The sequence below is a fragment of the Solanum lycopersicum genome, chromosome 5 (genome assembly GCF_036512215.1).
Source record: "Solanum lycopersicum chromosome 5, SLM_r2.1".
Classification (NCBI taxonomy): Eukaryota; Viridiplantae; Streptophyta; class Magnoliopsida; order Solanales; family Solanaceae; genus Solanum; species Solanum lycopersicum.
The window spans coordinates 6579177-6605602 of record NC_090804.1 but is presented as its reverse complement, the minus strand read 5'-3'; the positions used below and the strand labels follow the sequence as shown (position 1 = coordinate 6605602).

The 26426-nt window shown below is 33.6% G+C and overlaps 4 protein-coding genes across 7 annotated transcripts; 2 read left to right on the top strand and 2 right to left on the bottom strand.

The window, feature by feature from the left end:
- The first annotated feature begins 12189 nt into the window (after window positions 1–12189).
- On the top strand, window positions 12190–14713 carry LOC101262214 (3-ketoacyl-CoA synthase 20). Its single transcript, XM_004239066.5, has 2 exons — window positions 12190–13055; window positions 13748–14713. The coding sequence occupies exons 1-2, from the start codon at window positions 12339–12341 to the stop codon at window positions 14510–14512; spliced, it is 1482 nt and encodes a 493-aa protein (XP_004239114.1). The 5' UTR covers window positions 12190–12338; the 3' UTR covers window positions 14513–14713.
- LOC101267992 (pentatricopeptide repeat-containing protein At2g02980, chloroplastic) lies at window positions 13664–21587 on the bottom strand. Of its 4 annotated transcripts, none has more exons than XM_069297867.1 (6): window positions 19500–21587; window positions 18345–18497; window positions 17061–17228; window positions 16835–16962; window positions 15871–15999; window positions 13664–14539 (listed from the first exon to the last, which is right to left on the bottom strand). In XM_069297867.1, exon 1 carries the CDS (start codon window positions 21585–21587, stop codon window positions 19770–19772), a length of 1818 nt encoding a protein of 605 aa, XP_069153968.1. In that variant the 3' UTR covers window positions 13664–14539; window positions 15871–15999; window positions 16835–16962; window positions 17061–17228; window positions 18345–18497; window positions 19500–19769. The 4 variants fall into 4 exon arrangements, with proteins under 4 accessions (XP_069153968.1, XP_025886877.2, XP_069153969.1 ...); XM_026031092.2 differs by having other exon boundaries at window positions 16862–16962; XM_069297868.1 differs by lacking the exon at window positions 15871–15999.
- On the bottom strand, window positions 16883–18893 carry LOC138337046 (extracellular ribonuclease LE-like). Its single transcript, XM_069297663.1, has 6 exons — window positions 18831–18893; window positions 18628–18657; window positions 18345–18497; window positions 18175–18240; window positions 17030–17228; window positions 16883–16962 (listed from the first exon to the last, which is right to left on the bottom strand). Exons 1-6 carry the CDS (start codon window positions 18891–18893, stop codon window positions 16883–16885), a joined length of 591 nt encoding a protein of 196 aa, XP_069153764.1.
- A 233-nt stretch (window positions 21588–21820) lies between the features above and the next one.
- Window positions 21821–25517, top strand: LOC101261920 (uncharacterized). The gene is made up of 3 exons (XM_010322620.4): window positions 21821–22066; window positions 23794–23867; window positions 24790–25517. Exons 1-3 carry the CDS (start codon window positions 21821–21823, stop codon window positions 24869–24871), a joined length of 402 nt encoding a protein of 133 aa, XP_010320922.2. The 3' UTR covers window positions 24872–25517.
- The last annotated feature ends 909 nt before the right edge of the window (window positions 25518–26426 follow it).

The window sequence follows — 26426 nt, the reverse complement described above, 5'->3', positions numbered from 1 at the left end:
GATATCATCTACATATAATACCAAAAACACCACCTTATCCCCATTCCACTTTTTGTACACACAAGACTCATCAAGACATTGCTCAAAACCAAAAGACTTGACTGCAGTGTCGAAGCAAGTGTTCCATGCCCTAGAAGCTTGCTTTAATCCATAAATAGATCTTTTAAGCTTGCACAACATGTGTTCTTTTACTTTTTCTATGAAACCATCTGGTTGTCGCATAAATATGCTTTCATCAAGACTTCCATTAAGGAAAGTTGTCTTGACATCCATTTGCCAAATTTCATAATCATAATGAGCAGCAATGGATAAGATAATTCTAATAGACTTAAGCATGACTACTGGCGAAAAAGTTTCCTCATAGTCGATCCCTTCTTTCTGAGTAAACCCTTTTGCAACAAGTCTAGCTTTGTAAGTTTGCACTTGTCCATCTACTCCTCTCTTTTTCTTATATATCCACTTGCATCCAATGGGTTTGAATCCATCTACATGTGGTTCTACAAGATCTCAAACTTTGTTAGAGTACATAGACTCCATTTCTGATTTCATAGCAACAATTTATTTTTCTGCATCTTTATCTTGTAGTGCTTCGTCGTAATTCACAGGTTCGGTATTCGACTCCTCAGGGATTCTGTCAAAAGACTCTCCTAAGAGTTCATACCGAAGTGGTTTTCTTATCACTCTCCCACTACGACGAGACACTACAGCTGCAGGGGCAGGTTCAGAGAGATTTGCATTATTATGATCTTGTGGTGGAACCACATCATTTTTAGGATCTTGAGTTTCCATGTTATCTTCAGTATCTTGCGGTGCAGAGATATCAACAACTTCTTCCTCTAATACAATCTGCTCACTATTGCTCCAACTACCTTGATGCAATGAATTTTCAACATCTTGTACTTGCAGAATTTTATGTTTGTTAACATCTCTCCCACTATTATAATGCAATGGTATGTTAACTCTAACATGTGGGGTCTGAATTTGGTTTTCATTATTTTCAGTAGATTGATTTGTTTTCTCTTTGCTCAATTCCTGTAAAACTAGTTTACTTCTAGGAATATGGTTTGTTAAAAAATCCATTTCCAGAAACTTGGCATTGGTAGTCACAATGACCTTCTTTTCTTTAGGATTATAAAACATACCACCTTTTGTTCTTTTAGGGTATCCAATAAAAACACATACTTCTGTTTTAGGTTCCAATTTTTCTGCCTTCCCTTTTAATACATGTGCTGGACATCCCCAAACCCGAATATGTCTCAAACTAGGTTTGTGCCCAGTCCACAATTAAATGGGTGTCAAAGGAACAGATTTAGAAGGAACTAAGTTCAGAATGTAATTTGCAGTTTCTATGGCATATCCCCAAAACAAATGCGGCAAATCAGAGTAACTCATCATTGATCTAACCATTTCTAAAAGAGTTCTATTTCTTCTTTCTGCTACACCATTTTGTTGTGGCGTTCTAGGTGCAGACATTTGATATGTAATTCCTTGTTCTGATAAGTAACTAATAAAATCATTAGAGAGGTATTCGCCACCACGATCAGATCGCAATGACTTGATATGTATTCCATGTCGTTTCCCTGTTTCAGCCTTAAACTCTTTGAATTTCTCAAAGCATTCAGACTTACGACGCAATAAATATATATATTCATATTTTGAGTAGTCATCAATGAAGGTCACGAAGTACTCATACCCACCTCTAGCTTGAATGTTCATTGGGTCACACAAATCAAAATGAATTAACTCTAGTTTATTATTGACTCTATTTCCTTTTGAGGGAAAAGGTCTCAGTCATTTTTCTTTCTAAACAAGATTCACATGTTGGTAGTGCCTCCACTTTTAATGAACCTAAAGGTCCATCTCGAACCAACCTTGAAATCTTATCTAGATTTATATGACATAGACGCAAGTGCCATAGATAAGTATCATTAAAATCAGAAGAACATTTTCTTTTACTTGAAAGGTTAACATTATTCAATTCTACGATTTGTTGCAGTTCTGGAGAGACATTAATAATAAAAAAAATCATCAATCAATGTACCAGCAGAGACATATGTTTATTATAACTAATAACACAACCGTTATCCGAAAAACTAACATCATAACTATCTCTCAAAACTTTAGAAACTGAAATCAAATTTCTTCTAACGGCAGGTGCATATAGAACGTCTTTTAAAATTAAAACTCTACCACTATCAAATGAAAAAGAAATATTTCCTAATGCTAAAATTGGAGCTGCAGAGCCATCTGCTTGAAAAACGCTAACTTTACCTCTAATCAGCTTGCGCGTTTCTTGAAACTCCTGCATAGTAGTGCAGATACGATAAGTGGCTCCTGAATCTACACACCATGAAGTGGTAGAAACAGCCGCTAAAAAGGTTTTATCGACAAGTGAAAGTGAGTTACCTGGTTTGTTTTTCTTCTTGGCTAAGAAATCTGGACAATGTGCCTTCCAATGACCTGACATCTTGCAATGAAAACACTTACCCATAGACTTTTTCACTCCCCCAGTTGGAGGTGCAGTTGTCTTAGCTTTGTGAGCCTTTTTCTTCTTCTTTCCACCTTGCGGTTTAGAAGTAGAACCTTTCTCAACATTAAGTGTCATTGATGGTGCATGTTTTTTTAACAAGGGTCTCTGCCGCCTGTAGCTCATTCAACAATTGTGCCAAAGATAGACTCATCTTATTCATATTATAATTTAGGCAAAATTGTTGAAAACTATCAGGCAGAGACTGCAATATCATCTCAACATGGGAGACATTGTCGATTTCAGCCCCCAAAACCTCTAGTTCATTCAGAAGACCTATCATCTTCAGAACATGGTCTCTTACAGGGGTGCCTTCAACCATCTTAGTGTTCATGAGAGTTCTCATGGCAGTCTGCTTAGCTGATCGACCCTGGTCTCCAAACATTTGTTTGAGATTCTCCAGAATTTCAAAAGCAGACAACATAACTTGATGTTGATGTTGCAAAACATTTGACATTGAAGCCATAATGTAACATCGCGTCATCTCATCAGCTTTGCGCCATTTCTGATAAGCTAACTTATCCTCATCACTAGACTGATCATTTGGTTTCAATGGACATTCCTCATGAAGCACAAACTTATATTCTTCAGCAGTTAACACAATGTTAAGATTTCTCCTCCAGTCAACATAGTTAGAACGCTCTAGTTTTTTTTTGACCCAAAATAGTACTAATGGGATTAAAATGAGACATGTTGAATTTGAGATTGAAGAAATAGTTACAATAGATCAATAACATAGTCATATAACATTGAATATTTACATTCAAACTCATGATATACATATACATTCATGCATCTTAAATAGCCAATCGTTGGGAATGGAGAACTATTCATACAATATACATATATAATGACCGATTATTCACTCCATAAACTTATACAGATCTAACTCAGTTGGAGAGTCTACTGTTACTTTAAGTCAAGTGAAAATCCTCTAGTTGCATTGATCAAATCATATATTACTCAGTTTAGGAGAGTTAATACAAATTATCAAACTAGCGATTAAATACGTAATGACTTGTATTAAATTCATCTGATGGGGAGGAAGGTCTAAGCCAACACATAAACTTAATACTTTATTACTCTTTAATCTTGATAATTTTAAAAAAAATTACTTATCACCATTTTATTTTCTTGGTAAATTTTATACTAACAAATTTCTAGAAAGAAAACAAGTCATGGGTTGAAATTTTTTTTCAGCAATTCAATTTTAAATTCTTTATTTATTTATTTTCTTACTAAACCAGAAAACAACCAGCCGCCATAATACAAGAATAAAAATTGCACAGAAGTGCCGCCATAATAAAAAAAATAAGGACAGGTGCAACTATCAAATTTCTTTTAAAATTATCCATCCAAGGAACACCGTGCATGACAATATGAAAAAATTATCAAATCTTACAGATCAATTTTCATAAGTAACTATTACCGTATGCATTTAACAAAAACAAATCAAATCAAGTTTTTATCCGTTCTATCCTTTTCGTGATAAAATAAAATTCACAATCACGAATCATACATATAATTTCACATATGCATATTTTAGGTTATGTATAAAGATGCAAGTATGTCTCTTGATGCCAATTGTAGGAAAATAGCATACACAGCGGAAGCATTCCAAAATCATACATCTTGCATGAATATAAACAACAATCACAAAAAGTCATCACATACAAAGTATGCTGAAAATTAACTCAGAAATTACCTCTTGAAGCGTGTACAGATATCTTGAAGTAATTCCAACTCCAGCTCTATAGTCTTCTACAGTGATCCCAATCAACAATTGAACTCTCTCAATACTTGGGTGGGCAAGTATTGTATAGAATACTCCAAACAATCTAGGTTAAAAGAATTCCTATTTATAGAGATGTCTTCCTAGTCCAAAATGGAGAAGAAAAGCAAATTCTCTTTCTTGAAGAAAACTTGAAAACACACGTTTATCCTTCAAAGAAAAAAGAAACGCTACTTTTCCATCTTCTACTAGAAAATAGGATTCTGAGTTCTAGTTAAATTGGGCACTGGAGGGACCACAGAATTTATTACTGAGGCTTCCTATTATGGAAATATTTCTAAATAATTAATTTAAATTATTCTTACCATAATAAATTACAAATCATTCCACTAAAAATTCGTAATTGAACTCCTCTATTTATTTCGAAATTCACCACTAAACACTTATTTGATTCTCCATGTTAAGATTACCGATACTAATCAATAAATTAAATTACTGACGAATTTAATTCAATGATTAACTTCTTTTAGAGCAATACTTGACTTATTTCATGTGCCAGATTCATAAATCTACCGGCCGGGTTCACACATGAAAACTTACAAGCTTCTCATAAAAGGTGTATCATCAATCTCTATACTGAGACATGAATTCCATCAACTAACTAATTATTTCACCAATATATATTATTATCATCCAATCTACCGGGCATATTGACCCATCTCAGAATCTCAGCTTTTAATAAATCAAAATGATAAGTAATATATACAGATCATAATCGTTATATCAGATTAAGAATATAAGTACATCTAATAGTTTAGAGAATATGTTTTCATCAGTCAGTCTAAAACAACTATCTCTGCTTGGTCCCGTTCAATACATACCAAATGCACTAGCATGAGAAGTTAGAACTACGTCATTCTCATAATCAAGATAAATTACTTTTAATCTCGTGCTACAATCTTTCTGATGATTTTGTCCAAGTTTCAATCTATGATTGTGAACTATAAATTTTTAACTTATAAGAACTGATGATTTAATCTTCTGTGTATAAGCTTAAACACTATACACCAAATCATCTACTATATAAGTTAAGGACACATATATGACAATTAATCTATTTAATATAACACTTTATTGAATTGAATAAATGAATGAACAATTGTTCAATATTAATACTACATCAAAACGCATGGTTAATAATATATCCTAACAAGTGAAAGGGACGGGGGGGGGGGGGGGGGGGGGGGGGATAAAGTTCACAAGGCAAGAAATGTTAACCTGAACTGAACAAGCATACCTAGACACCACCTTATAAGTGTGTGATGGGTTCTACATTACTTGCTTATCAATGCGACCTAACCTTCTTTGTCTTGACCTCCATTGTTTCCATAAGACACTTGCAAAACCCATTTTACTCACCTAAAGTATAATGCAATAAGATAGTCTTTGAAATTGACACCTTATTTCTGTAGGTTTCCCGGTAATAGAGATATCTGCCAGATCTCTTACGGTTTCTCCTTCAATCTTCTTTCTTTCACCTGACACTCAAATTTTGGGTTCTATGTGATTTCGATGGGTTTTAGGGCAAATTTTTTAATAGTCATTCGTGACGATCTTATTAATGGTGTGTGTTGGTCTCGAGCGGTAAATATACGCATTTTCAAATTGAAACGAGGTCCAATGCGGGAAATATAAAATTTTCCATTTACGTGTCTTGTAGTCCATGAACTTTTTATGATATGTGATCCCGACTGGTTTTTGGCCAAAATTTTTTGGGTCATCCATGACGATCTTATCGACGGTGTGTGTTGGTCCAAGGAGAAAACATGCGCATTTTCAAGTTCAAACAAGGCTCAGAGAAAATACCGAATTTTTATTTTACTATGCTATAGTCATAGATTTTCGATTATATATGATCCCGACGAATTTTTGATCGAACTTTTTATGGACATCCGTGACAATTTTATTAATGGTATGGGCGTTTGTGACGACCCATGCGTTTGTCTCGAGGTCCAAACGTTCACATTTTCATGTAAAAGGCAAATTTAGTAATGCAATTTACTAGCAAAAGGCAGAGGCATAACCCAAATGAAAAGACCAATATAAGCAAGTGATAGTGGGATTATCCTTGGCCCCTACCAATCATTTTTGCATTCACGCTGTAAACAAAATTAGTAAATTCAAAATACAAACGACATTAATTAAACTATCCCAAGTAAAAAACTGAAATGTTTTTTTTTTTTTCATATTTGGTTTATTCTTTCCTATAGAAAAAGTCTGCAATTCTATAAATTGGAAACTCATCTTCTCATACCAACAATACAATGTAGTCGTTTAGAGAATTCTGTTTATGAAAAAAAAAATCTCTATAGTTTTTATGTTTTTGATTAGTTTTTAGTTATGTAGATCAGTTTGTCGTATCAAATAATAATATTATGACTTTAAGTATAATTTTATGTGTCGTCTAATTTATTGTAATATGATGTGCAATTATAAGCTTCCGCATGACGCCCTAATCACTTTCAAACTCAACAGAAAGTTGCATAAGAGTCTGCTCGAACTCAGTGTCTTGATTCAAATTTTGTGTTAAGAAATCCATTAATTAAATAAGTATAACAAATAAATTAATTTAATGATATCTTATCTCACTATTTTAGAAGAAAAAAATTCATAAAATTCAAATTCTGACTCCACCTATTTATACGACGGGGCGGATTAATACGGGATAAGCTCAATCCCCCGGACCCACCAAACTGACATCCATTAAATCATCCTCATGAGAAATATATAGGCTTTAGCCTTGTATTCTTTGTTTTTTTAGCAAATCTAAAAAAGAATCGCATTTCAAAGAGTATGATCAGGGGCGGATCCACATGGTGCCTATCGGGTATTCGAGTATTTATTAACTTCGTTACGAAATATATATATATATATATATATGTAGAAATCGATAAGTATATGTATAAAATTAACATAGAGCACCCAATGAATAAATCATATAGTTGGCCCAATGGTTCTAGGATGGGTACTTAAGACTCTTTTAGTATTGTGTATCGAGGTTTGAATCTCATTGTTAATACATATTTTTTACAATTTCACTTCAGAGCACCCAACAATCTTAAAATACTAGATCAGTCACTGAGTATGATGTAGTCATGTAGACAACCTATGATCTATTCTATTGTTAGTATTAATAACTTCTTTTGTATTCTAAATCTGTAATCTATGAGTTTCGCATAGAAAACTTTACTGTTACTCAAAGATCGCGTCGAAAGATAGGGAATTTAGTCAAATATGACAGCTTCAACTTACATAGCATCAGTGCACGGGCAGTAGTTATTTTGTGTCATTTTCATTAACTTGAGTATTATTTTTTGTAAACAAAACAAGATGACAACTTATAATTTTAACAACTCATAGTCAAAGTTGGTGTAAAATACCTTTTCCTTTTTGGTAGGTAATTAATTAATTGGTTTTTAATTCTGGTAGTTGGGATAGTTATTGCACTGATTATGAACTTTTGGTGTATGCCAGAGAGGTGATGAATATTATGGGTACTCAAAAGTGTAACAAATTGGGCATGTGGGTTGGTGTTCTGGTAAGAGTCTTAAATGTGAGGAGGCAAAGTTAAATTTTTTTATAGTTGATATGGTACTTGTTATTATAAAAAAATATCGAAATATATATCATAGCGAAATAATTAGTTTTGTATTAAAAATATACAAGTTAGTATTAATACAAAATTAATTATTTAGATATTTGAAATTTTGGAACTTAAAATATCAAATTAATTTAATTTGGTATAGTAAAAAAATTTAATACTATACGATGGACACACCTACTTAGGCCAATGTATTTGATGTGTTTGTTTTTTTTCCGGAAAAATTGGACAAATAAGTAAATATATATTAGTTAATTAGCTAAATCAATGAATTAATTTAAAATTGTGATGATAAATTGATAATTTTCATTTTAGATACTGAAAATCAGATTTCTAGGGATCATTTAAAAAAGAACAACATTCACATATAGCAAACATAAAAATCATATTTGTATGTTATAGTTATAGTGTGCATAGTTGCGCTTCATAACAAATATAAATATGTATCTGTATAATTTGTCTTTGTTTCGGTATACATATACAAAAGATTAATTGTATAATATGTGTTGGTATAAAACGAGAAAGAGAGAAAGACAACAGAAAGCTGCGCATGGGAAGATTGTATTTGTATAATCATAAGTGTATAAGACGAAAATATTTGCATTTGTATTTTGTATATACAATTTTCTCTCTCTTTATACAAACATAAACGTAATATATACATTTGTATTTGTATAAAGTGAGAGAGATCAATGAGAGTGACCAGCGAGATCTGGGAGAGGGAAACGAAAATATATGTATATATATACAACTTTCTTTCGCTTTATACATATACAAACACATTTTATACATTTGTATTTGTATAAAAGCGAAAGAGGCGAGGCAGACTGCCAGCAAGAACGAGAGTGGCGAGCGAGATTCACCATAAAAGAGGTAAAGTAACAAAAATTTGATATGTGATACAATTAAATCAAACTATATTTATAATGTTTAATTTAAAGTTTGATACTTAAAGAGTGCTTTATTAGAACCCTAAATTGTAGGAAAATGATGAGAAGAAGAAACACCGTGTAGAAAAATAAGAAGAAGAAACGGTGAAGATCAACAATGGGGGGAAATTTTCTCTGATTTTCTGAGTATTTTTATTGATGAAGGAACAACTATTTAACCTAATACAAAATGACAGAAATGTAAACAATCTAAGAGGCTAACAAATTTCTAACAAACTTTGCACACCTATATAAAATTCTAGAAGAAGCATCTAATAAGAGAATCTTATGCTATGTATTAAAAAGATGACAAAAAGTAATGGGATATGAGTGAATAGGCTTTCTTGATTGATAATGTTGATCTGAATGTTGGGTAGAATTTGAATAAGGAACAACAGGTCCTGCGAGCTGTTTCTCTTTATTTTTCAGATGATACTTGACTTAATTTGTTTCTCTTCTTTCTTTATATGAGACGTGTCTTCAGATGAGACTTGACTTAAGGAACAGGTCTTACGACCTGTTTCTCTTCATTCTTCATGTGAGACCTGGGCCTGATTTTCATAATTGTGGCCTGGCGTGAGTTTCATTATCATTCTAATACCCCCCCCCCCCCCCTCAAGTTGGCGGGGAGAGAAGCGAGACACCAAATTGCTATCAAGTCTATGATGTGAAAAACTAAAAAAAAGTAGAGTTGAACTGGTAAAGAGAATACTGAATGTCATGAAAACCAGGCCCAGGTCTCACATGAAGAATGAAGAGAAACAGGTCGCATGACATTCAGTATTCTCATTACCAGTTCAACTCTACTTGTTTGGTTCCTCACATCATAGACTTGATAGCAAGTTGGTGTCTCGCTTCTCTCCCCGTCAACTTGAAGGGGGGGGGGGGGGGGGTATTAGAATGATAACGAAACTCAGATCAGGCCATAGTCATGAAAACCAGGACCAAGTCTCACATGAAGAATGAAGAGAAACAGGTCGCAGGACCTGTTCCTTAATTCAAGTCTGATCTGAAGACAAGTCTCATATGAAGAATGAAGAGAAACAGGTCGCAGGACTTGTTCCTTAAGTCAAGTATCATCTGAAAAATAAAGAGAAACAAGTCGCAGGACCTGTTCCTTAATCAAATTCTACCCAACATTCATGACCCAACATTCAGATCTAACATTATCAAATAAGGATGTCCACTCACTCATATCCCATTATTTTTTATCATCTTTTTAATACATAGCATAAGATTCTCTTATTAGAAGTTCCTTCTAGAAATAAATTATCATAGGGGCCCTCTTCTAATTTCTAGCTTGAAATTAAATATTTTAGAAAATAAATGGGAAAGGGACTAATTTATACTACACATATTTTTGGATCGGGTCAAATAAATAGGTCATCAATCAGGTGGGGTTTTTGTGTTTGGGTTGAGATATTTGGATTTTGTGTAACTTGCCTAATTAGTATGCCAACTAAGCATTTAATATATGAGATAACATGTCAACGTAATTTATTAATTTTTAATCCACAAAAGATGAGTAAAATAATATGAAGATTAACGATAAAAGCATACGATTATATGAATGTGAAATATAAGAAGAGGTGTAATGTAATTACCTAAGTTCAATCATATTATATTACTACACGTAATTGAGTCTTAAAAGATAAATTGTATATGTGTTAAAAAATTTCATTCTCTAGAATAAGCTCTAACATTTCATATGATATAACATGTAAATGTAATTTATTATTTGATACAAAAAAAATGAGAAAAATATATGAAAATTAATGATAAAAGCATAAGATTATATGAATGTGAAATATAAGAAGAGGTGTTATATAATTTCCTAAGTTCAATTATGTTACTAGCGGTAGTTGAGTCTTGAAAGATAAATTGTGTTTACATTTATTTCTAATGATGAAAATTATCATTCTCTACAATAAGCTTTATTGTTAGTATTTCACTCAATTTTATCATAATTATATTTTATTCAAAAATAAAATAAAATTAGTAGTCTTTTCGGAAAATAGTCTATTATATTGTATTTTTTCGGAAAATGAGTCATCTATTATACCATCCTTTTCTTAAAGAAGTTGTTTGAATTTCTATAAATAAGATATTTGTCTCCCTATATACATGACACATACAATAGTTTTCACGATCTAGCTGTTATGAGAGTTTTTTATTATTTTGGAATTTCATGATAACCTGTAACTGCTATATTCTCTGTCTCAATCTCTATATTTTTGAATAAGCACTCTTTAGTGAGTACTTTAGGCACACGGGATAAACCCCCATTATGTAATAGCCTGCAAATCACACCGAAAATGTAAGTAGATTTTTTTTTTATTAATATTATTTTACGCTACCTCTAACCTTCTATATATTAGCTTTCAATTTTGTTTGATCATGCAATGCATGCTTATATGGTTTTATTTAGGTAGAAGACATCATTCCCCTAACTTTCTTGAAGTCTTAGATTTCTCTTCTTTTAGTAATTCCATTCTCTCACCCTATATATTGTTTTTGCCTTCCATACCTATCTCATGATTCAAAAAAAAAATAAATTAAAACTTAATAAAAATGGAATATGTTTAATTTTAATCTAAATAACTTTTGGACGAATTAATAACTCGTTAATTTATACTCATTTATTTGACACTTCTATGGATGACCACTTGAGGAATTTAACTTTATAATCCGCTATGCTTTCTTAATTACAAGTTAAACAATTAATTAATTTCATTTTAATTACTTGCCCCTTGTATCGAAAAAAAATAAATATACTTTTTATCTTATCAGTTTAAGAGTCTTTTTTCTTACTATGCTTTGTATTAAATATCTACATAAAATAGTAGTACGTTGTATTAAAAAAAAATTACCATTTCAGTATTACTATATACTCTTAGCGATAATTAATATTTTTTGAAAATGTCTGTGAAGCTTATAACGATATGAGATTCAATGACAATGATTTAATGTCAGTAAAGTTTTAGTTTTTAACACTTTTTGTTGATGTGTATCGCTAAAAGTTATTTTTGTTTTGTAGTAATAATCAATTCAAAGTTTCAAAAGCATGTTATTTAATAAAATATATTTTTAACGAATTTTTTTTAAAAAAATATATCAAATATTTATCACGAATCAAGTAATATAAAATGGAAGAAAAGTGATTTATTAGCTTTATCTTCTTATCACGAGTAAGAAAATTTATTCCTACCCATATAGGTAGGGGTATACAAAATGTGTTGGGTGTTTAATTGCATTTAATGTTACGGCAATGGAAAGATGATAAATTTAAATGACCAAAATTGACTTTACATTATTAATTTAGGTCATCAATTTATGACACATTAATTAATGTAATAGGAGGTTGTCTTTTTTTTTTTCTCTCACACTCTTTAAATTGACCAATGTTGATGTATTTTGGAAATTCAACAAACATATCATATACTCCAATATTTCTTGTTCTACTCATAATTTTCTTGTAACAAAAAAAAAATGGCACAAAATTCTCCTAATGGAGAAATTCAATCATCAAATTTACCTAATTTTCTTCTCTCTGTTAGACTTAAATATGTTAAACTTGGTTACCATTACTTAATCTCAAATGCAATTTATCTCATAATTGTTCCAATTCTTGTTGCTGTGGGACTTCATCTTTCAACTCTTACACTTGAAGATCTCATGAAAAATCTTGCAATGTTGAAATCTTACTCAACTCTTGTTGTATTTTTGGGCACAATATACTTCATGAGTCGTCCGAGAAACGTTTACTTAGTCGATTTCTCGTGTTACAAGCCACACGAACGTTACATGATATCGAAAGAACGTTTAGTAGAGAAACTGACAGATATTTTCGATGAAAGTAGTCTGAACTTTCAAAAGAAAATATTGTACAACTCAGGTTTAAGTGACAAGACATACATTCCAGTAGATAAGTGGATCCCTTCGAATTTTTCCCTTAGTAGTAACCAAAATCAAGCAAAATTGGTTATTATTGGTGCTATCGACGATTTATTGGCGAAAACCGATGTAAAAATTCGAGATATTGGATTTATTATTGTGAATTCTAGTATGTTTAATCCAACACCTTCTCTTTCTGCCATGGTTGTGAACCATTATAAACTTAGTGTCAATGTGATTACTTACAATCTTGGAGGTATGGGCTGCAGTGCTGGGCTTATATCTGTGGACTTGGCCAACAGACTTTTACAGGTTGGTGTATCGTCTTTTTTGATATATTTTTTTTTAGTACGTTTCAAAAAGATTATAGATACAAATATATATATATTTAGAAATAACCTCTAAATATAGCTAGCTAGTTAAAATTGAACTGATTGTAAATTCTCATGGAAACTTTAATTATTTCTTAAAGTAACACTTTTAATGAAGGTATGTCCCTCTTTTTTTAGTCCATTTTGCAAGAAACTAAATATCTTAATTTTTTTTAATTTTTGTATTTTGGGGGTGTGTTCTATATAAAGAAGAATATTTTCTTTAAAATGTTTTTCTTAGAGATTTTCTGGTTATGAGATATTTTCCAACAAAGACGTTTTTCCACCAACAGAATGAACACGACTTCTATTGCTTTCGGATGGAAGTCATTTTCCTTCGTAATTATTTCAATCTCATTATTTCATATCACAATAATACTTGACATATTATCAATCTTTAATACTTAAAAGTACCATCAAAACACAATATGATTCATTAATATATATGAATCTTTAATACTTAAAAAGTATCATTAAAACACAATATGATTCATTAATATATATCATCATCAACTTTTAATGAAGAATGAGATTCCACAGTCAAATCAATTTTCAGAAACTTTCTAGTGTTGGATCAAACATCATCATATAATATGTTGGTAAAAATTGTTGAGTTTTGAAATGATTGAACAGGGGAAAGCCAACAGCTATGCACTTATAGTAAGCACAGAAATAGTCTCATCAGCCTTCTATACTGGGAATGATAAATCAAAGCTAATACCAAACATGATTTTTCGGATGGGTGCATCCGCTGTTCTCCTATCGAACCGTTTCTCCGACCGGAGGCGGTCGAAATATCAACTGATGCATGTCGTCCGCACCCATAAAGGCGCGGACGACAGAGCATTCAGTTGCGTGTTTCAAGATGAGGAAGAGGATGGGAAAAAAGGCATGTCATTGTCGAAGGACCTAATGGCAGTAGCTGGTGAGGCTTTAAAAACCAACATCACAACTTTAGGCCCATTGGTCTTGCCAATGTCCGAGCAGCTCCTCTTTTTCGCCTCGTTAATTGCAAGGAACGTGTTTAAACGGAAAATCAAACCGTACATACCGGATTTCAAGATGGCATTCGAGCATTTCTGCATTCATGCAGGGGGAAGAGCTGTGTTGGATGAGCTTCAGAAGAATCTTGATCTCTCAGAAGCACTTATGGAACCATCTAGAATGACTCTGTATAGGTTTGGGAACACTTCAAGTAGCTCAGTGTGGTACAATTTGGCCTATTCCGAGGCTAAAGGAAGGATTAAGAAGGGCGATAGAGCGTGGCAAATAGGATTTGGATCAGGATTCAAATGTAATAGTGCTGTTTGGCGCGCCCTCAAGACAGTCAATCCAGCCAAAGAAAAGAACGCGTGGACAGATGAGATTGATGATTTTCCTGCTCAAGTCTCACGTTGATGCTTAATACTGAAAAATGCACAACACCTACAAAAAATCACTCTTATACATTAAATCGTGCAAACAATTATTTGTACAATTAATGTATCTACAAGTACAAGGAAAATGAGACAACCAGTAGGTAGTTCAAATTTCAATTTCATTACAAACTTTGAATCAGATTGGTGACTTGAATTTCAATCTTTTTTATTTCAATGCTCACTCATGCTCTTTATTTGTTGAAGGAAAATACCCTGTTCTTGAATCTTGCATCATTTTAATTTGTTTGTGTATACTTTTGAAACATGTAATCTTAAATATGTCATGAAAAATATTTTTCTTCATGCTCAACATACCATCTATGTGTTGGGTGTAACACATGAAATTCATGAGCTAGCCTTATTCTTTTACTACTTTTAGTTTTTGGCACTTTTTTTTTGCGTCAGTTGAACAAGTAGACACACGTGTATTATGCCACATAGGACACATGTTTATTTGTTTAGCTTTAAGTGTCTACTTGTACATTTTATGTCTTTTATTCCTTTTTTTGTATTCCTTTTACCTTTATTCACAGGACCACCATTCCAAAAACAGGAAACATATGATGTGATATTGCAATTTGCAAGAGGAGAGCAAGTTACACATGTTATATGACTGGTTCTTTGAAATAGGACCATATGTATCTGTAGCTCGTTTTAGTTACTAGGTTCACAATTAAATACATAATACATATTTAATGAAGTTTCTAACATAAATACATGATCTAAGCAAAAACTATTGGGTTTGTCTCAACCCATACCTAATAGTGTAACTCCACCCCAGCCCGCTTAATAAATATCAAGAAATGTTTGAATGTGAACCCGGTTATTATACTATACTAACTTGAGGTCGCCGTAGGAACCCATTAACCTCAAATCCTAGATCTGTCTTTGCTGGCTAATTTAGCTAGCAATGTCCAGCAGCAACCTAGGTCTTAACGATGCTTAACTTAGGAACAAATTAAACTCTTATATCCAATGTTTGTGTTAGTAAATAAAACCAGAACTTTGAGCTCCTTATGGATAACCAATTATTTAAGATGGCATTTGACACTCTGCGACTATTTCAAAATGCAGATCAAATAGAAGGCTTTCTAACAAAGAGGTACATAATACAAAGTGATTATAGTACTCATGTTATGTCAGCCAGCCATGAGAATGGTCTTGTTTTATGTTCATGACTCCAATCCAGTAAGGAGTTTATGGTTGTTGGGGCTAGGAGACAAAAATTTATAATCCGCCAAACCACGTCATCGATAAAACAAACATGAAAAACTGCAAGGTAGGCTACTCTCGGTGATGTAATTTAAAAATAACTATTGTCATGGAGTTTCAAATTACCTTGGGACTATGACCACTAGGATTCCAATTGAAACTTGAGGAGATGGAATGAAACAGACTTAGGCACCTTTCCTCTTTCAAGGGGACTAGAAAGAATGCAACTACTGAGACAGCATCTTGAATTAAATCCTGAGAGAAAATAAAAGATTGGTGAGGTAAGGTCTATAGAACCGTAAGGAAAAGGGCTTAAAAGGAAGAGCACTCCGACTTGCTTTCAAGAGAAATTCTAGACACCTTAGATGTCAGATCCTACAGGAAAGACTTCATGATTATGTCCTGGAGTTTCATCTCTGGAATTCGAAACTCCATGACAGCGGCTACTTTTCATTTATAGGAACTGAGCAGTGGCTATTTGTGACGGTAAAATGTCACATCCACTTCGTGTTATCATCAAAAGTTGAATAGGCCTATGAGTTGGTAAGAACCTCAAAAGAAGCTTTGCTCTTAAGAACCTCAAAAGAAGCTTTGCTCTTTTTTCATAGCCGATGTGGTTAGTTTGACAATGATTGTCCAAAAGAAATCTGTTGATCCAAAGAATATCGGATTGATGGACAAATTAAACACTCAAATATGGACTTTCAAACAAGATAAAAAAGAGAGCCAACCCAAGTTTGCTTGATAATTGGAGTGAATAACTGGGAGTTCAATTACAAGAAGCCAATAGAAGTATAGCAAAATAAGTTGCACAAAGTTGCTTCTGCTATATCTCTATTAAGTTCAATGGAAATGCAAGAAATTCTCTGAGTAGGAAAAATTATTTCATAAGAAGGCCCAATGCAACATGGGAAAGAGAAGGCCTAGTAGGTTGAAGATTGGTCACTCTCTAGAGAAAGAGTGAAGAAAGATCCCTCCTCGAAGAGTCTTCTGGACCAAAGGTTGCAAACTCAATAGTTTCATTGCATCTCCTTCGAGGGAGTATTGGACAATTGATGAGGTCTACATACTTATCAACACAAAGAATAACCTGGTACAGTTGGTTGTTAGTTGTTACCAAGTGCATCCTTATTGCATTCTATTGCTGCTTCATGTCCAGTTCCATCTTTACAGCTTCCTTGATTATTTCCACGCTATAAAAGCCTCCTGGCTCAATTCCTGCAATGTGTTTGTTTCGAGACTTAATGAATAATTTGATGCTGGACTGGAAAATAACTATAAGTACTTGCATCTTTAAGAACAGAAAGAATATTCACCTTCTCCTTAATGGTCAGAGCTGCTTTGAAGTAAGAATGCTCATCTAGAGTAGAAAGGGAACAGGTAACATGTTTGTCCCATTCGTGTGACCAGAATTTTGTTCCTTTATTTCTTAGACAGGCTAGCGTTGGCCAGTTCTCTTGCATGCTACTTATCAGGTCTTTGATCTGCACCGACATAAATTTTCATGTTCAGAGTTAGGGCCCGTTTGGATGGGCTTAATAAAAGCAGCTTTAAAAAAGTACTTTTGAAAGTGCTGAAACTTATTTTTAAAATAAGCAGTTATGCGTTTGGATAAAAGTGCTGAAATTGTTATGCCAAACGTGAAAAGGGAAAAATAGAAGAAAGAGATGTTAGGGTTATATGGTTCATTTGGAGATTGTATAAAAGTATTAAGGGAAAAAACATAAAAATATGGTCAACTTAAAACAGCTTATAAGCTAAAAAAAAAAAAGCACCCCTACCCCAGCTTTTAACTTTTGGCTTATGGCCCGTTTGGATGGGCTTAATAAAAGTAGCTTTAAAAAAGTACTTTTGAAAGTGCTGAAACTTATTTTTAAAATAAGCAGTTATGCGTTTGGATAAAAGTGCTGAATTTGTTATGCCAAACGTGAAAAAGGAAAAATAGAAGAAAGAGATGTTAGGATTATATGGGTAATTTGGAGATTGTATAAAAATATTAAGGGAAAAAACATAAAAATGTGGTCAACTTAAAACAGCTTATAAGCTAAAAGAAAGAAAGCACCCCTACCCCAGCTTTTAACTTTTGACTTAAAATAAGTTTTTTTTAACTTAAAATAAGCTATTTTGAGTATTGCCAAACAGTTAAATAAGTCAAAAACCAGCTTTTAAGTCAGTTTGACCAGCTTTTAAGCTGAGCCAAACAGGCTCTTAAAATAAGTTTTTTTTTAACTTAAAATAAGCTATTTTGAGTATTGCCAAACAGTTAAATAAGTCAAAAACCAGCTTTTAAGTCAATTTGACCAGCTTTTAAGCTGAGCCAAACAGGCTCTTAGTATCCAGATCTCCAAATGACCAGTCTTCTGACCTATATATAATTGGTTTTCATCTGTGCAGGATACATTAATGTAGAGGCCCTCCCTTCAAACACACTAAAGCATTCTCATAAGAATCATAAAAAGGAACTTCACTGGTTGAAACTTGGGAGTGCTTGAGAAGCTATTTCGACAAAATTAACAATGTTCACGAGAAAATGCCAGTGTGCCAGAGGTACAAAAAAGCATCGTAATATAATATGTAAAATCACAATTCATTGAGCTTACCTTTGTTTCATCATAGAGGTTTGTGATATCACAACTTGATGGATAGGAGCCATTGTCGTAATTTGGTCGAAGTCCATGAACGCCAAAGTCAAGTGTTGGCTTTACAGTAGTTGAATAACAACTTAGCTTTTGATCACATAGTGCTGGTGGCCACTGAGAACAAACATAACCTTAAAGTTAGAAAGTTCAAATCTAGGGAAACTCCAATAATTTTTACCTAAAAACATTCCAGGAGTAATGATATCATATTCTAAGAGGAACTAGCGATAAAAGGAGAACTTGCCTGCTGAACAAAGTAAAAGAAATCAAAATTCTGTGTGACACAGAGAACAAACAAACATTTTACTACAATAATCTTGATCAGTATAGGGCGGTAGTATCCTATCCTTGTGTGCATATATGGTTGCTATTGGAGTTAAAAATGGTGTTTGCCGTCTAGAGTTTTATACACATATATGTATGTACAATACAAATCATCAGGATTACCAGTGTGCGGATGGAAAGTATCACTCTGCTTAAGTTCTCGTCATGCCAAAAGAGTAAAATCATGTGAAAAACACACGGCTACGTCCCTCTAACAGGTTTATCTGGACAATGAGCATGTGCCAAATGAAGCCATTCTTGATTTGACTCTCAATCACAAAGAAGTGTCAGAAGCATGCTAAGAAGAGATGAATATCCTACGAGCGATACCACATGTATTAGGAAACTGCATGGTAGTTCATAAAGTCTAACTGATGGCTAGTGGTCAGAATTTCACCAAGCAGATTAATGTGCTACAAGTTTTGTTATCCTCTCTTTTCATTAAACATTATTATTAAACAGAAAAACTCTGTGGTCCAAGAAATATAATGATCCCATCTAGGGAACTCATTTAGGCCTTCAATTGGAAAGTTATGGAAACTATATAACTATAACAAAATATGAAGAAAAAAAAGCATTTCAAGGATGTTAGTTGTAGACAAATTTCAATTTACTCAAAACAGGGAATATGTATCAAATTTTAGGTTGTCTTCTTGAATTAGTGCTGTTTAGTACTACAGTTGATTTAAGAAAGTTGTAGCTTCATCTTTAATTTATGTATTACAAAAATTAAAGAAACTGAACTGAAAGTAATATGGTAAAGAAGGATAAGAAACCAGCTTATTTTCTAACCTTGGGTTTGCTTTTCATCAGCATTCACTAGCAAACAAATCTGAACGATAAACTATTATGATGATTGATGAACCCAATTATCACAAGAAAATTCTGCATTGTATCCAGTTGGTGTTAAGATTGTATAGGCTTGGTCTCGCTAGTGAGCATTCCATCAATCATGTAACCAAAACTACCCAATATAACTCTTTCCACCTTCAAAATTGATGAAACTCATTAATGTGAAGGTGGTAGAGGTTTCCTCTCGCAAGAGTGCATATCGATCATTTGTCACCAAAAATCCCCACAAGAACAGTTTCCACCTTCAAAATGATGAAATCTATGCAAATCTCTAATAATAATATTTCGTTTAAAGATAAGTGATATGAATTTCGCAGCTGAATGACAATCCCCACAGATTCTAAGGTTCTTAACAACACGGATTGTTTTTCCGGGTGGACTATTAAGAAGACCAAAAGTAATTGCCAATTTTTCACTGTGGTACCTCAAAGTAGCTTCTTTATCTTCATCGTTTAGGCCGGGACGAAAAGCTATAGATGTATCAGGAACATAACCAACCAATTTCAATTTCTCGATTAACTTGTCAACTTCCTGGTGCAGTTCCCTGTGCTCAATACACGTAACCTCCCCAGAGAAGAATTCATGTAGTACATTGTTAACCTCTATCGAACTACATCCAGGAATTTTTTTAATCCCTCTTTCTTTCATCAAATTCCAGATGTAATTCACTTCTTCCCACTTCCCAGCTCGTGCACACATGTTTGAAAAGATCACATAATCGCCACTATGTGATTTGTCCAGTTCAAAGATTCTCTCAAGTACCAGCTTCCCCAAATCCACATTTCCATGGATGCTGCAAGCAGCTAACAATGTCCGCCAAAGTAAAAGTGTAGGTGGAATTGGCAATTCCGTTAAGAACTTAAAAGCATCAGTAAGGCGGCCAGCCCGAGCTAATGAATCCAACATACATCCATAGTGTTTCACCCCTGGTACAATCCTGTAATTTTCTGTCATGCTATTGAAAAATCTAAAACCCTCTTCGATCAATCCACTGTGGTTACAGGCATAGAGTAGGCCCAAAAATGTAATTCCATCAGGATTAACTTTAGTGTTCTGCATCTCTTGAAACAAAGTTATTGCACAACGAGCACGCCCATGAATAGCATAAGCCATGATCATTGCTGACCATGCTTGAGTGTCCCTATAAGGCATGCTCTCAAAAACAGAAATCGCATCAGCCAAGCTCCCACACTTTGCATACATATCAATAAGTGCTGTGTTCACCTTAACATATTGATCAAAACTATTTTTCTTAATGTATTCATGTACCCATTTTCCAAATCCCAACGTTCCCAATAAAGCACATGATGAAACAACACCTAGAATTGTAACATCAGTAGGCTTAATTTTTTTCACTTGCAATTCACGAAACAACAAAAGAGCCTCATTTGGCTCGCTGCTTCTCACGTAACCTATTATGATTGCATTATATGTTACCACACAAGGGTCAGCTATCCTATCAAACACACGACGAGCTGAACCATTGTCCTTACACTCAATGTACATATTCATAAGTGCAGGACAAACATACATATCACCGTTAAGGCCGTATTTAATCAAAAGACAATGCAACTGCTTACCTTCTTCAAGAGCTTCAGCACCTGCACAAGCCTTCAACAAAGAAGGAAATGTATAAAAATCAGGGACAACACCCAATGTTAGAATTTTCAAGAACAGAACAAAAGCATTTAATGGGGTGTCACTATGAGCATAACCACGGGCCAAGAAGTTAAAAAGGACTATATCTGGTTGTGGAATTTTATCAAACAGGAGGTGAGCATGGTACATAAATGCAGGTGTTGGATTTTTTGTGCAAAAATTTATGAGCTTACTCATAAAAAAGATATCATTTTGCAATTGGGTTTTTATAGAAAAGGCTTGAATTTGCTTGAGGTCTCTTAAAGATTTGCATTTGGGTACAAGAGCAAGAGGGTCAATTGGTGTAAAAGTGTCTTTTCTTGAATTCTTTTTGGTGATCTCTTGGCAAGAGAAAGGGCCTACTATGAGTAATGGAGTTTGAATAGCCATGGATTACAGATTTTACATACAGTTAAGGGATTTTATACTGCAAATCAAATCAAAAGGATTTTTTTGAGTTTGGCTTTTCCTCCTTTTTCGCCTTTCATTTTGTGCCTCAATTATCCTTTCCCACTGTCTTTTTCTTGAACACAAGCCCAACTTTTAAACAGTTTAAGCCCACTATTCATTGCCCATATGGGCCTCTAACCTTCTCCTACCTCTGTCACTTCATCCTGTCAAAAATGGCGTCTACAGTAGCCAAGCTTAGAAGCAGCTCCAATTTCATCAATAGTCTTCGAAGATTTTCTCACGCAATATCCATACCACCACCACTTGATAGCACCATTTATCTCCAAACACCTTCATCACCATCGTTGGTTTTACCTGAACATGACGACGACGACAACAACAACAACATAGGATTTATGATCCCAAATTCACCTTCTCTTAAAGGGTCTATGGAGCTAATGGCTGTTCCTAAGAAAAAGGTAAAAGATCGTTCCTTTTTCACTTTGTAATTAAGCTCAAATGAGAGCCTATTTCTTGTATTTCCTAAATTGTTTTTTTCTTCTTATTACTATTGTTTAAAGTGATAATTATGGTTATAAATTTAGTTTTGGGTTTACTTTCTGTTGGCTGATGTTCATTTTCACGGTCAGGATTTCGGATACCATATTGCTTAGTGTTCTTTTGGGGCATGTTCTCTTTTGTGGTTATAGAGTTTCAGAATATTGATTTGGAAACAATAGTTTGGGCGTTTGGCCATATTTCGATGTGAAATTTGATTAAAAAAAGTAGATTTTTTTAATGATGTTCACAAATTATACATGATGAGTTTAAATGGAGTAAGGTGGTCAATGACAACTCATATAGCCAATCCTAACTTATTTGAAATAGAGGTGTAGTTGTTGTTAATGATTAATATGTTATAACTGTCTGTTGAGTCTTTAGTTTTGCTTGTCATTGCCATGTATTTTGGCTTCGAAAGATTATATAGAACAATGTTGCAACACGACTAATTGTTGTATTGAGTTTTACATTGTACTCTTTAAGTATTCGTTCCTGTGATGTTATTGTCTTCAGTTCTGATTAGGTTGTGAGTTGATATCAGTAACGTTGCAAAGTCTCTCGTGCTAATATGTGAAGCAAGACCTTATATGTATGCACAGCTTTTCTATTTTTCTATTTTTGAATGTGAGGTGATAGACTCGGTAGATGATAGATCAGGATGTTTAGAACGTCTTTAGGGAGATCACTTACCATCATGATCTTTATTGGGGGAATAAAATCAGAGAACACAAGTACGGCTGGGAAAAAATCCATCCCAATTGAAGCACTAAGAAAATCAAAGTCTTGTAAATGCATTTGGGGCCTTTACTATGTGGTTGGCGAAACTTGGGAAGTGGCTTAAGTTTCTCTATTCCCCTTGCAAATACACGAGATTAAGATAAAGTGTAGTTACTCTTTGTTTCCTTTTGGCCTTCTGTTCCCCTGCAATTCTCGAAGATTGGATCTGACCAGGAAATTTCCAGACAGTTCCAGATATGAAAGTAGGTAGTAAAACTAAGCTTAAATACAAGAATATGGAGTTGAGACTTAAATTAAGATCCCGGATATAAGATTTTATAGTATAATAGCTTTACATTTTGGCTATTTATTCACAATTAATAACAATTTAGCTAAGTGCCTACTCTGATCTTAGCTACCCTTGGACTGTAAACTGAATTCTGGTAAACCTATGGCTTTGAGGAGGCCTCCACATATAAATGTCTCCCAACTTTTTGTTAATAATTGGCAGGAAGGTTGACAACCTTTCACACTTTAATAGGTTTATTCATGAAGAGGGTTTTCTGCTTGCTTGTGCATATTCCACATGAAATGTCTGCAAAAATTTACAGTGTAACACTAAGTTTCCTGAAGAATTGATCCAACTACCTACACAAAAAGGAATGTTGAAATTCTGAATCTTTATCTAACAAGTTGGAGCCTTGTCAATCAGACTACCTCATTTGCCTTTTTCTTTGTGCTTTTTTGCATAGTGCATGCCAGCTTGGGGCACTTGTTTAAATTTTCCTATGTATAGATGGATGAATTCTTATGCTGTGAGGTTGCATTTGCTCATGCACTCGTGTGACACCGAGAGTGTGCATATGTGTATACATGTTACATATAGTTCACATTTTGTTGTGCTGATAGGATATGCTTGATCATGCAGGTTTCCCCTCATAAGAGAGGCATAAGAAATGGACCGAAGGCTCTAAAACCAGTGCCAGTGATTTTGCGGTGCAAGTAAGAGCTTTATGCCATCAAAAAGAACTATTTCAATATTCTGCTTCTTCCCATAAATTAATCTCAATTGAAACATATTGAAGAATGAAATGCTTAGCTAGTAAGAGAAAATCCTGAATTTTCTATTTAGCTTGTAAACAACAGAAGATTGGATATATCGACATATGTCTTTCTTGGTGCTTCTGAACTACTATTATGTCTCCCACTTTCAAAACCAGAAACCAAAGCAAGGCTTGGCACAAAAAAAGTATTATAGTAGATTGTCTTTCCCTGTAATGGAACTATCATGTTGGAACAAAAACTAGCATGAAAGTCGGACTCCGTGTCTCTGTGTAAAGGGAAGTTTTGATAGGGAGAGAACTCCTTGGAAAAAAGGCAATGAAAGAGTAAAAGTGTACTTGGGCTACCCATAAATTGAAAAAAGAACGACAAAAAGATAACAGTGTTTACATATCTCATTTTTGAGCGTGCATTGGCTATCCAATGGAGTGAGTCTTTGAGATTTTATTCGGCTGTCTGATCTTAGCTCAGGAGTCAGACTAACCGTGTGCTTCTAAAATTTTGCTCTCCCGAATTGATGGGTTTCAAGTATGATTTGTTCCAAGGTAACATCTTGCTTGAATGATTGATAAACAATAAGATTATGATTGTTGACACAAGAAAAATTCAGTAGGACATTAAAAAAAACTGATGATATTTGAAAGGTCTGTATAATTTTGTGATTTAGATGTGTCACAGTGATGTTTATCTTGGTCCTCTGTAAGGAAGACAATTGCTTAATGTCATGTTTCATTTTCTTGTCTAATGCAATGATTTTTGTTGTGCTCCCGGTTCCATTTTTCTTTCTTGGTCTTCCATCTAAGGTCTACACTATTCCATGCTAATTCTCTTAACATCCTTCTGCTTGCAAATAAACTTGCAGGGTCTGCGGTCGAGTCAAATTACCACATTTCTTTTGCTGCAGTGGAATCAAGCCTGGTGATGAGATTAGTTCGAGCAGTTGATCAACTTGAAGTGGAGCATCCAACATAATTTCTTCAACTTCAACTTTGTTGTTCTGGTAGAATTTTTTTTTGTTTGAAAGAAAGAAGTTTAAAATATGCACCATAGCTGCACAATAGCATAGGCCTCTTGCTGAACAACCTGTTTTGCATGTTGAAGTTGCACTATATTAGTTTTATTTCTTCCAAGTCTTCCCTTTGATTGATGACAAGACGAGTTCTTGAAAAACACAAAGCATTAGAATTCGGAGACTAGAGCATATAGCTCTTTCACATTCATCACTCTGGAAAAAAACATCCCTGATGCTCCCCTGAGCAAACAAGCAAGAACTTACATCAAGATCATCTGTTCTCCGTGACTATCAGAACTGTTCATGTACTTTGTGAAGTTGCACTGTTGAGTATGAAAGTTTCATATCTGTAGCATTCTCATCACTTTTAGTTTCTTCATATACATGTTTGAGTTCTTTTTTTGAAGGATTTGCTCTTCCTCTATGGCATTGATAAACGCTCGGGTATGTATGAGAAACAATCATCCTAGTTGAAGCTGCTAAACTGTGTTTATGCTATTGAAATAGATTGGAATTTTGTTTCCCATGCAAGACATGAAAAGCTATTCTTCTAAATACTTTTGAATTATGATGTCTTATCTTCCAGTTGTTCTGTTGTGCTTTGAATTTGTTTCACCTTGTGCTGGTGGAATTACATGGTTCAAACTTGCTTCAACTGCATTCTCTTGTCAGAAAATAGTACCCTGTAAATAGGATAAACACTAGTGTTTTTTTTTCAATACAGTATTGTTATTCATAACTATTTTAATTTGCCGCACTTAAAGCTAAGCAAAAACAATATTTCTATCTCCATGAGTAAAGTAAGGTCTACGTAACTTTACCCTCTCGAAACTCCATGTATGGGATTACAGTAGACACTAGTCACTAGGCATGTTGTATAAAAAGTTGGAACTTGACTGATTTGGAAAAAATAATATAATAGTTTTTTGAAGAAATAATCTACAACTATTTTTAAAAATAATGTAATAATTGGAAATCCGACAATAGATCGGAGGATTTTGACCATTTTTTCAAATTTAAATAATACAACAAGCATAAAAACGTAGACATAAATAGTTGCAAAGAATGTGGAGACAAATTAATAAGAGGATTGCTTATTAACTTGCATTATATGATTTAAATATCTATTTATTTACAATAAAGCAACAAGCATGGATTACGTGGCTTTTACACATCATGATTATCCAAAATAAGAATTAAATCTAATGTAATGCCCTCAAACTTTAAATTATGTCGTACATTTGTTTTTTGTTTTTTTTATTCATCATTGATATTCATTTTAAAATTCAACTAATTCTGATTTGTATTAAAAAATTTCACAATATAAAATTAATTAGAAGAAACTTCGATAGCCAAGAATATGTAATAATAATAATAATAATATATTGCAACCAAATGGGATTACAAGGAATATACTATTTTGGGATAAGAATTAACGTGATATATATATATATATATATATATATATATATATATATATATATATA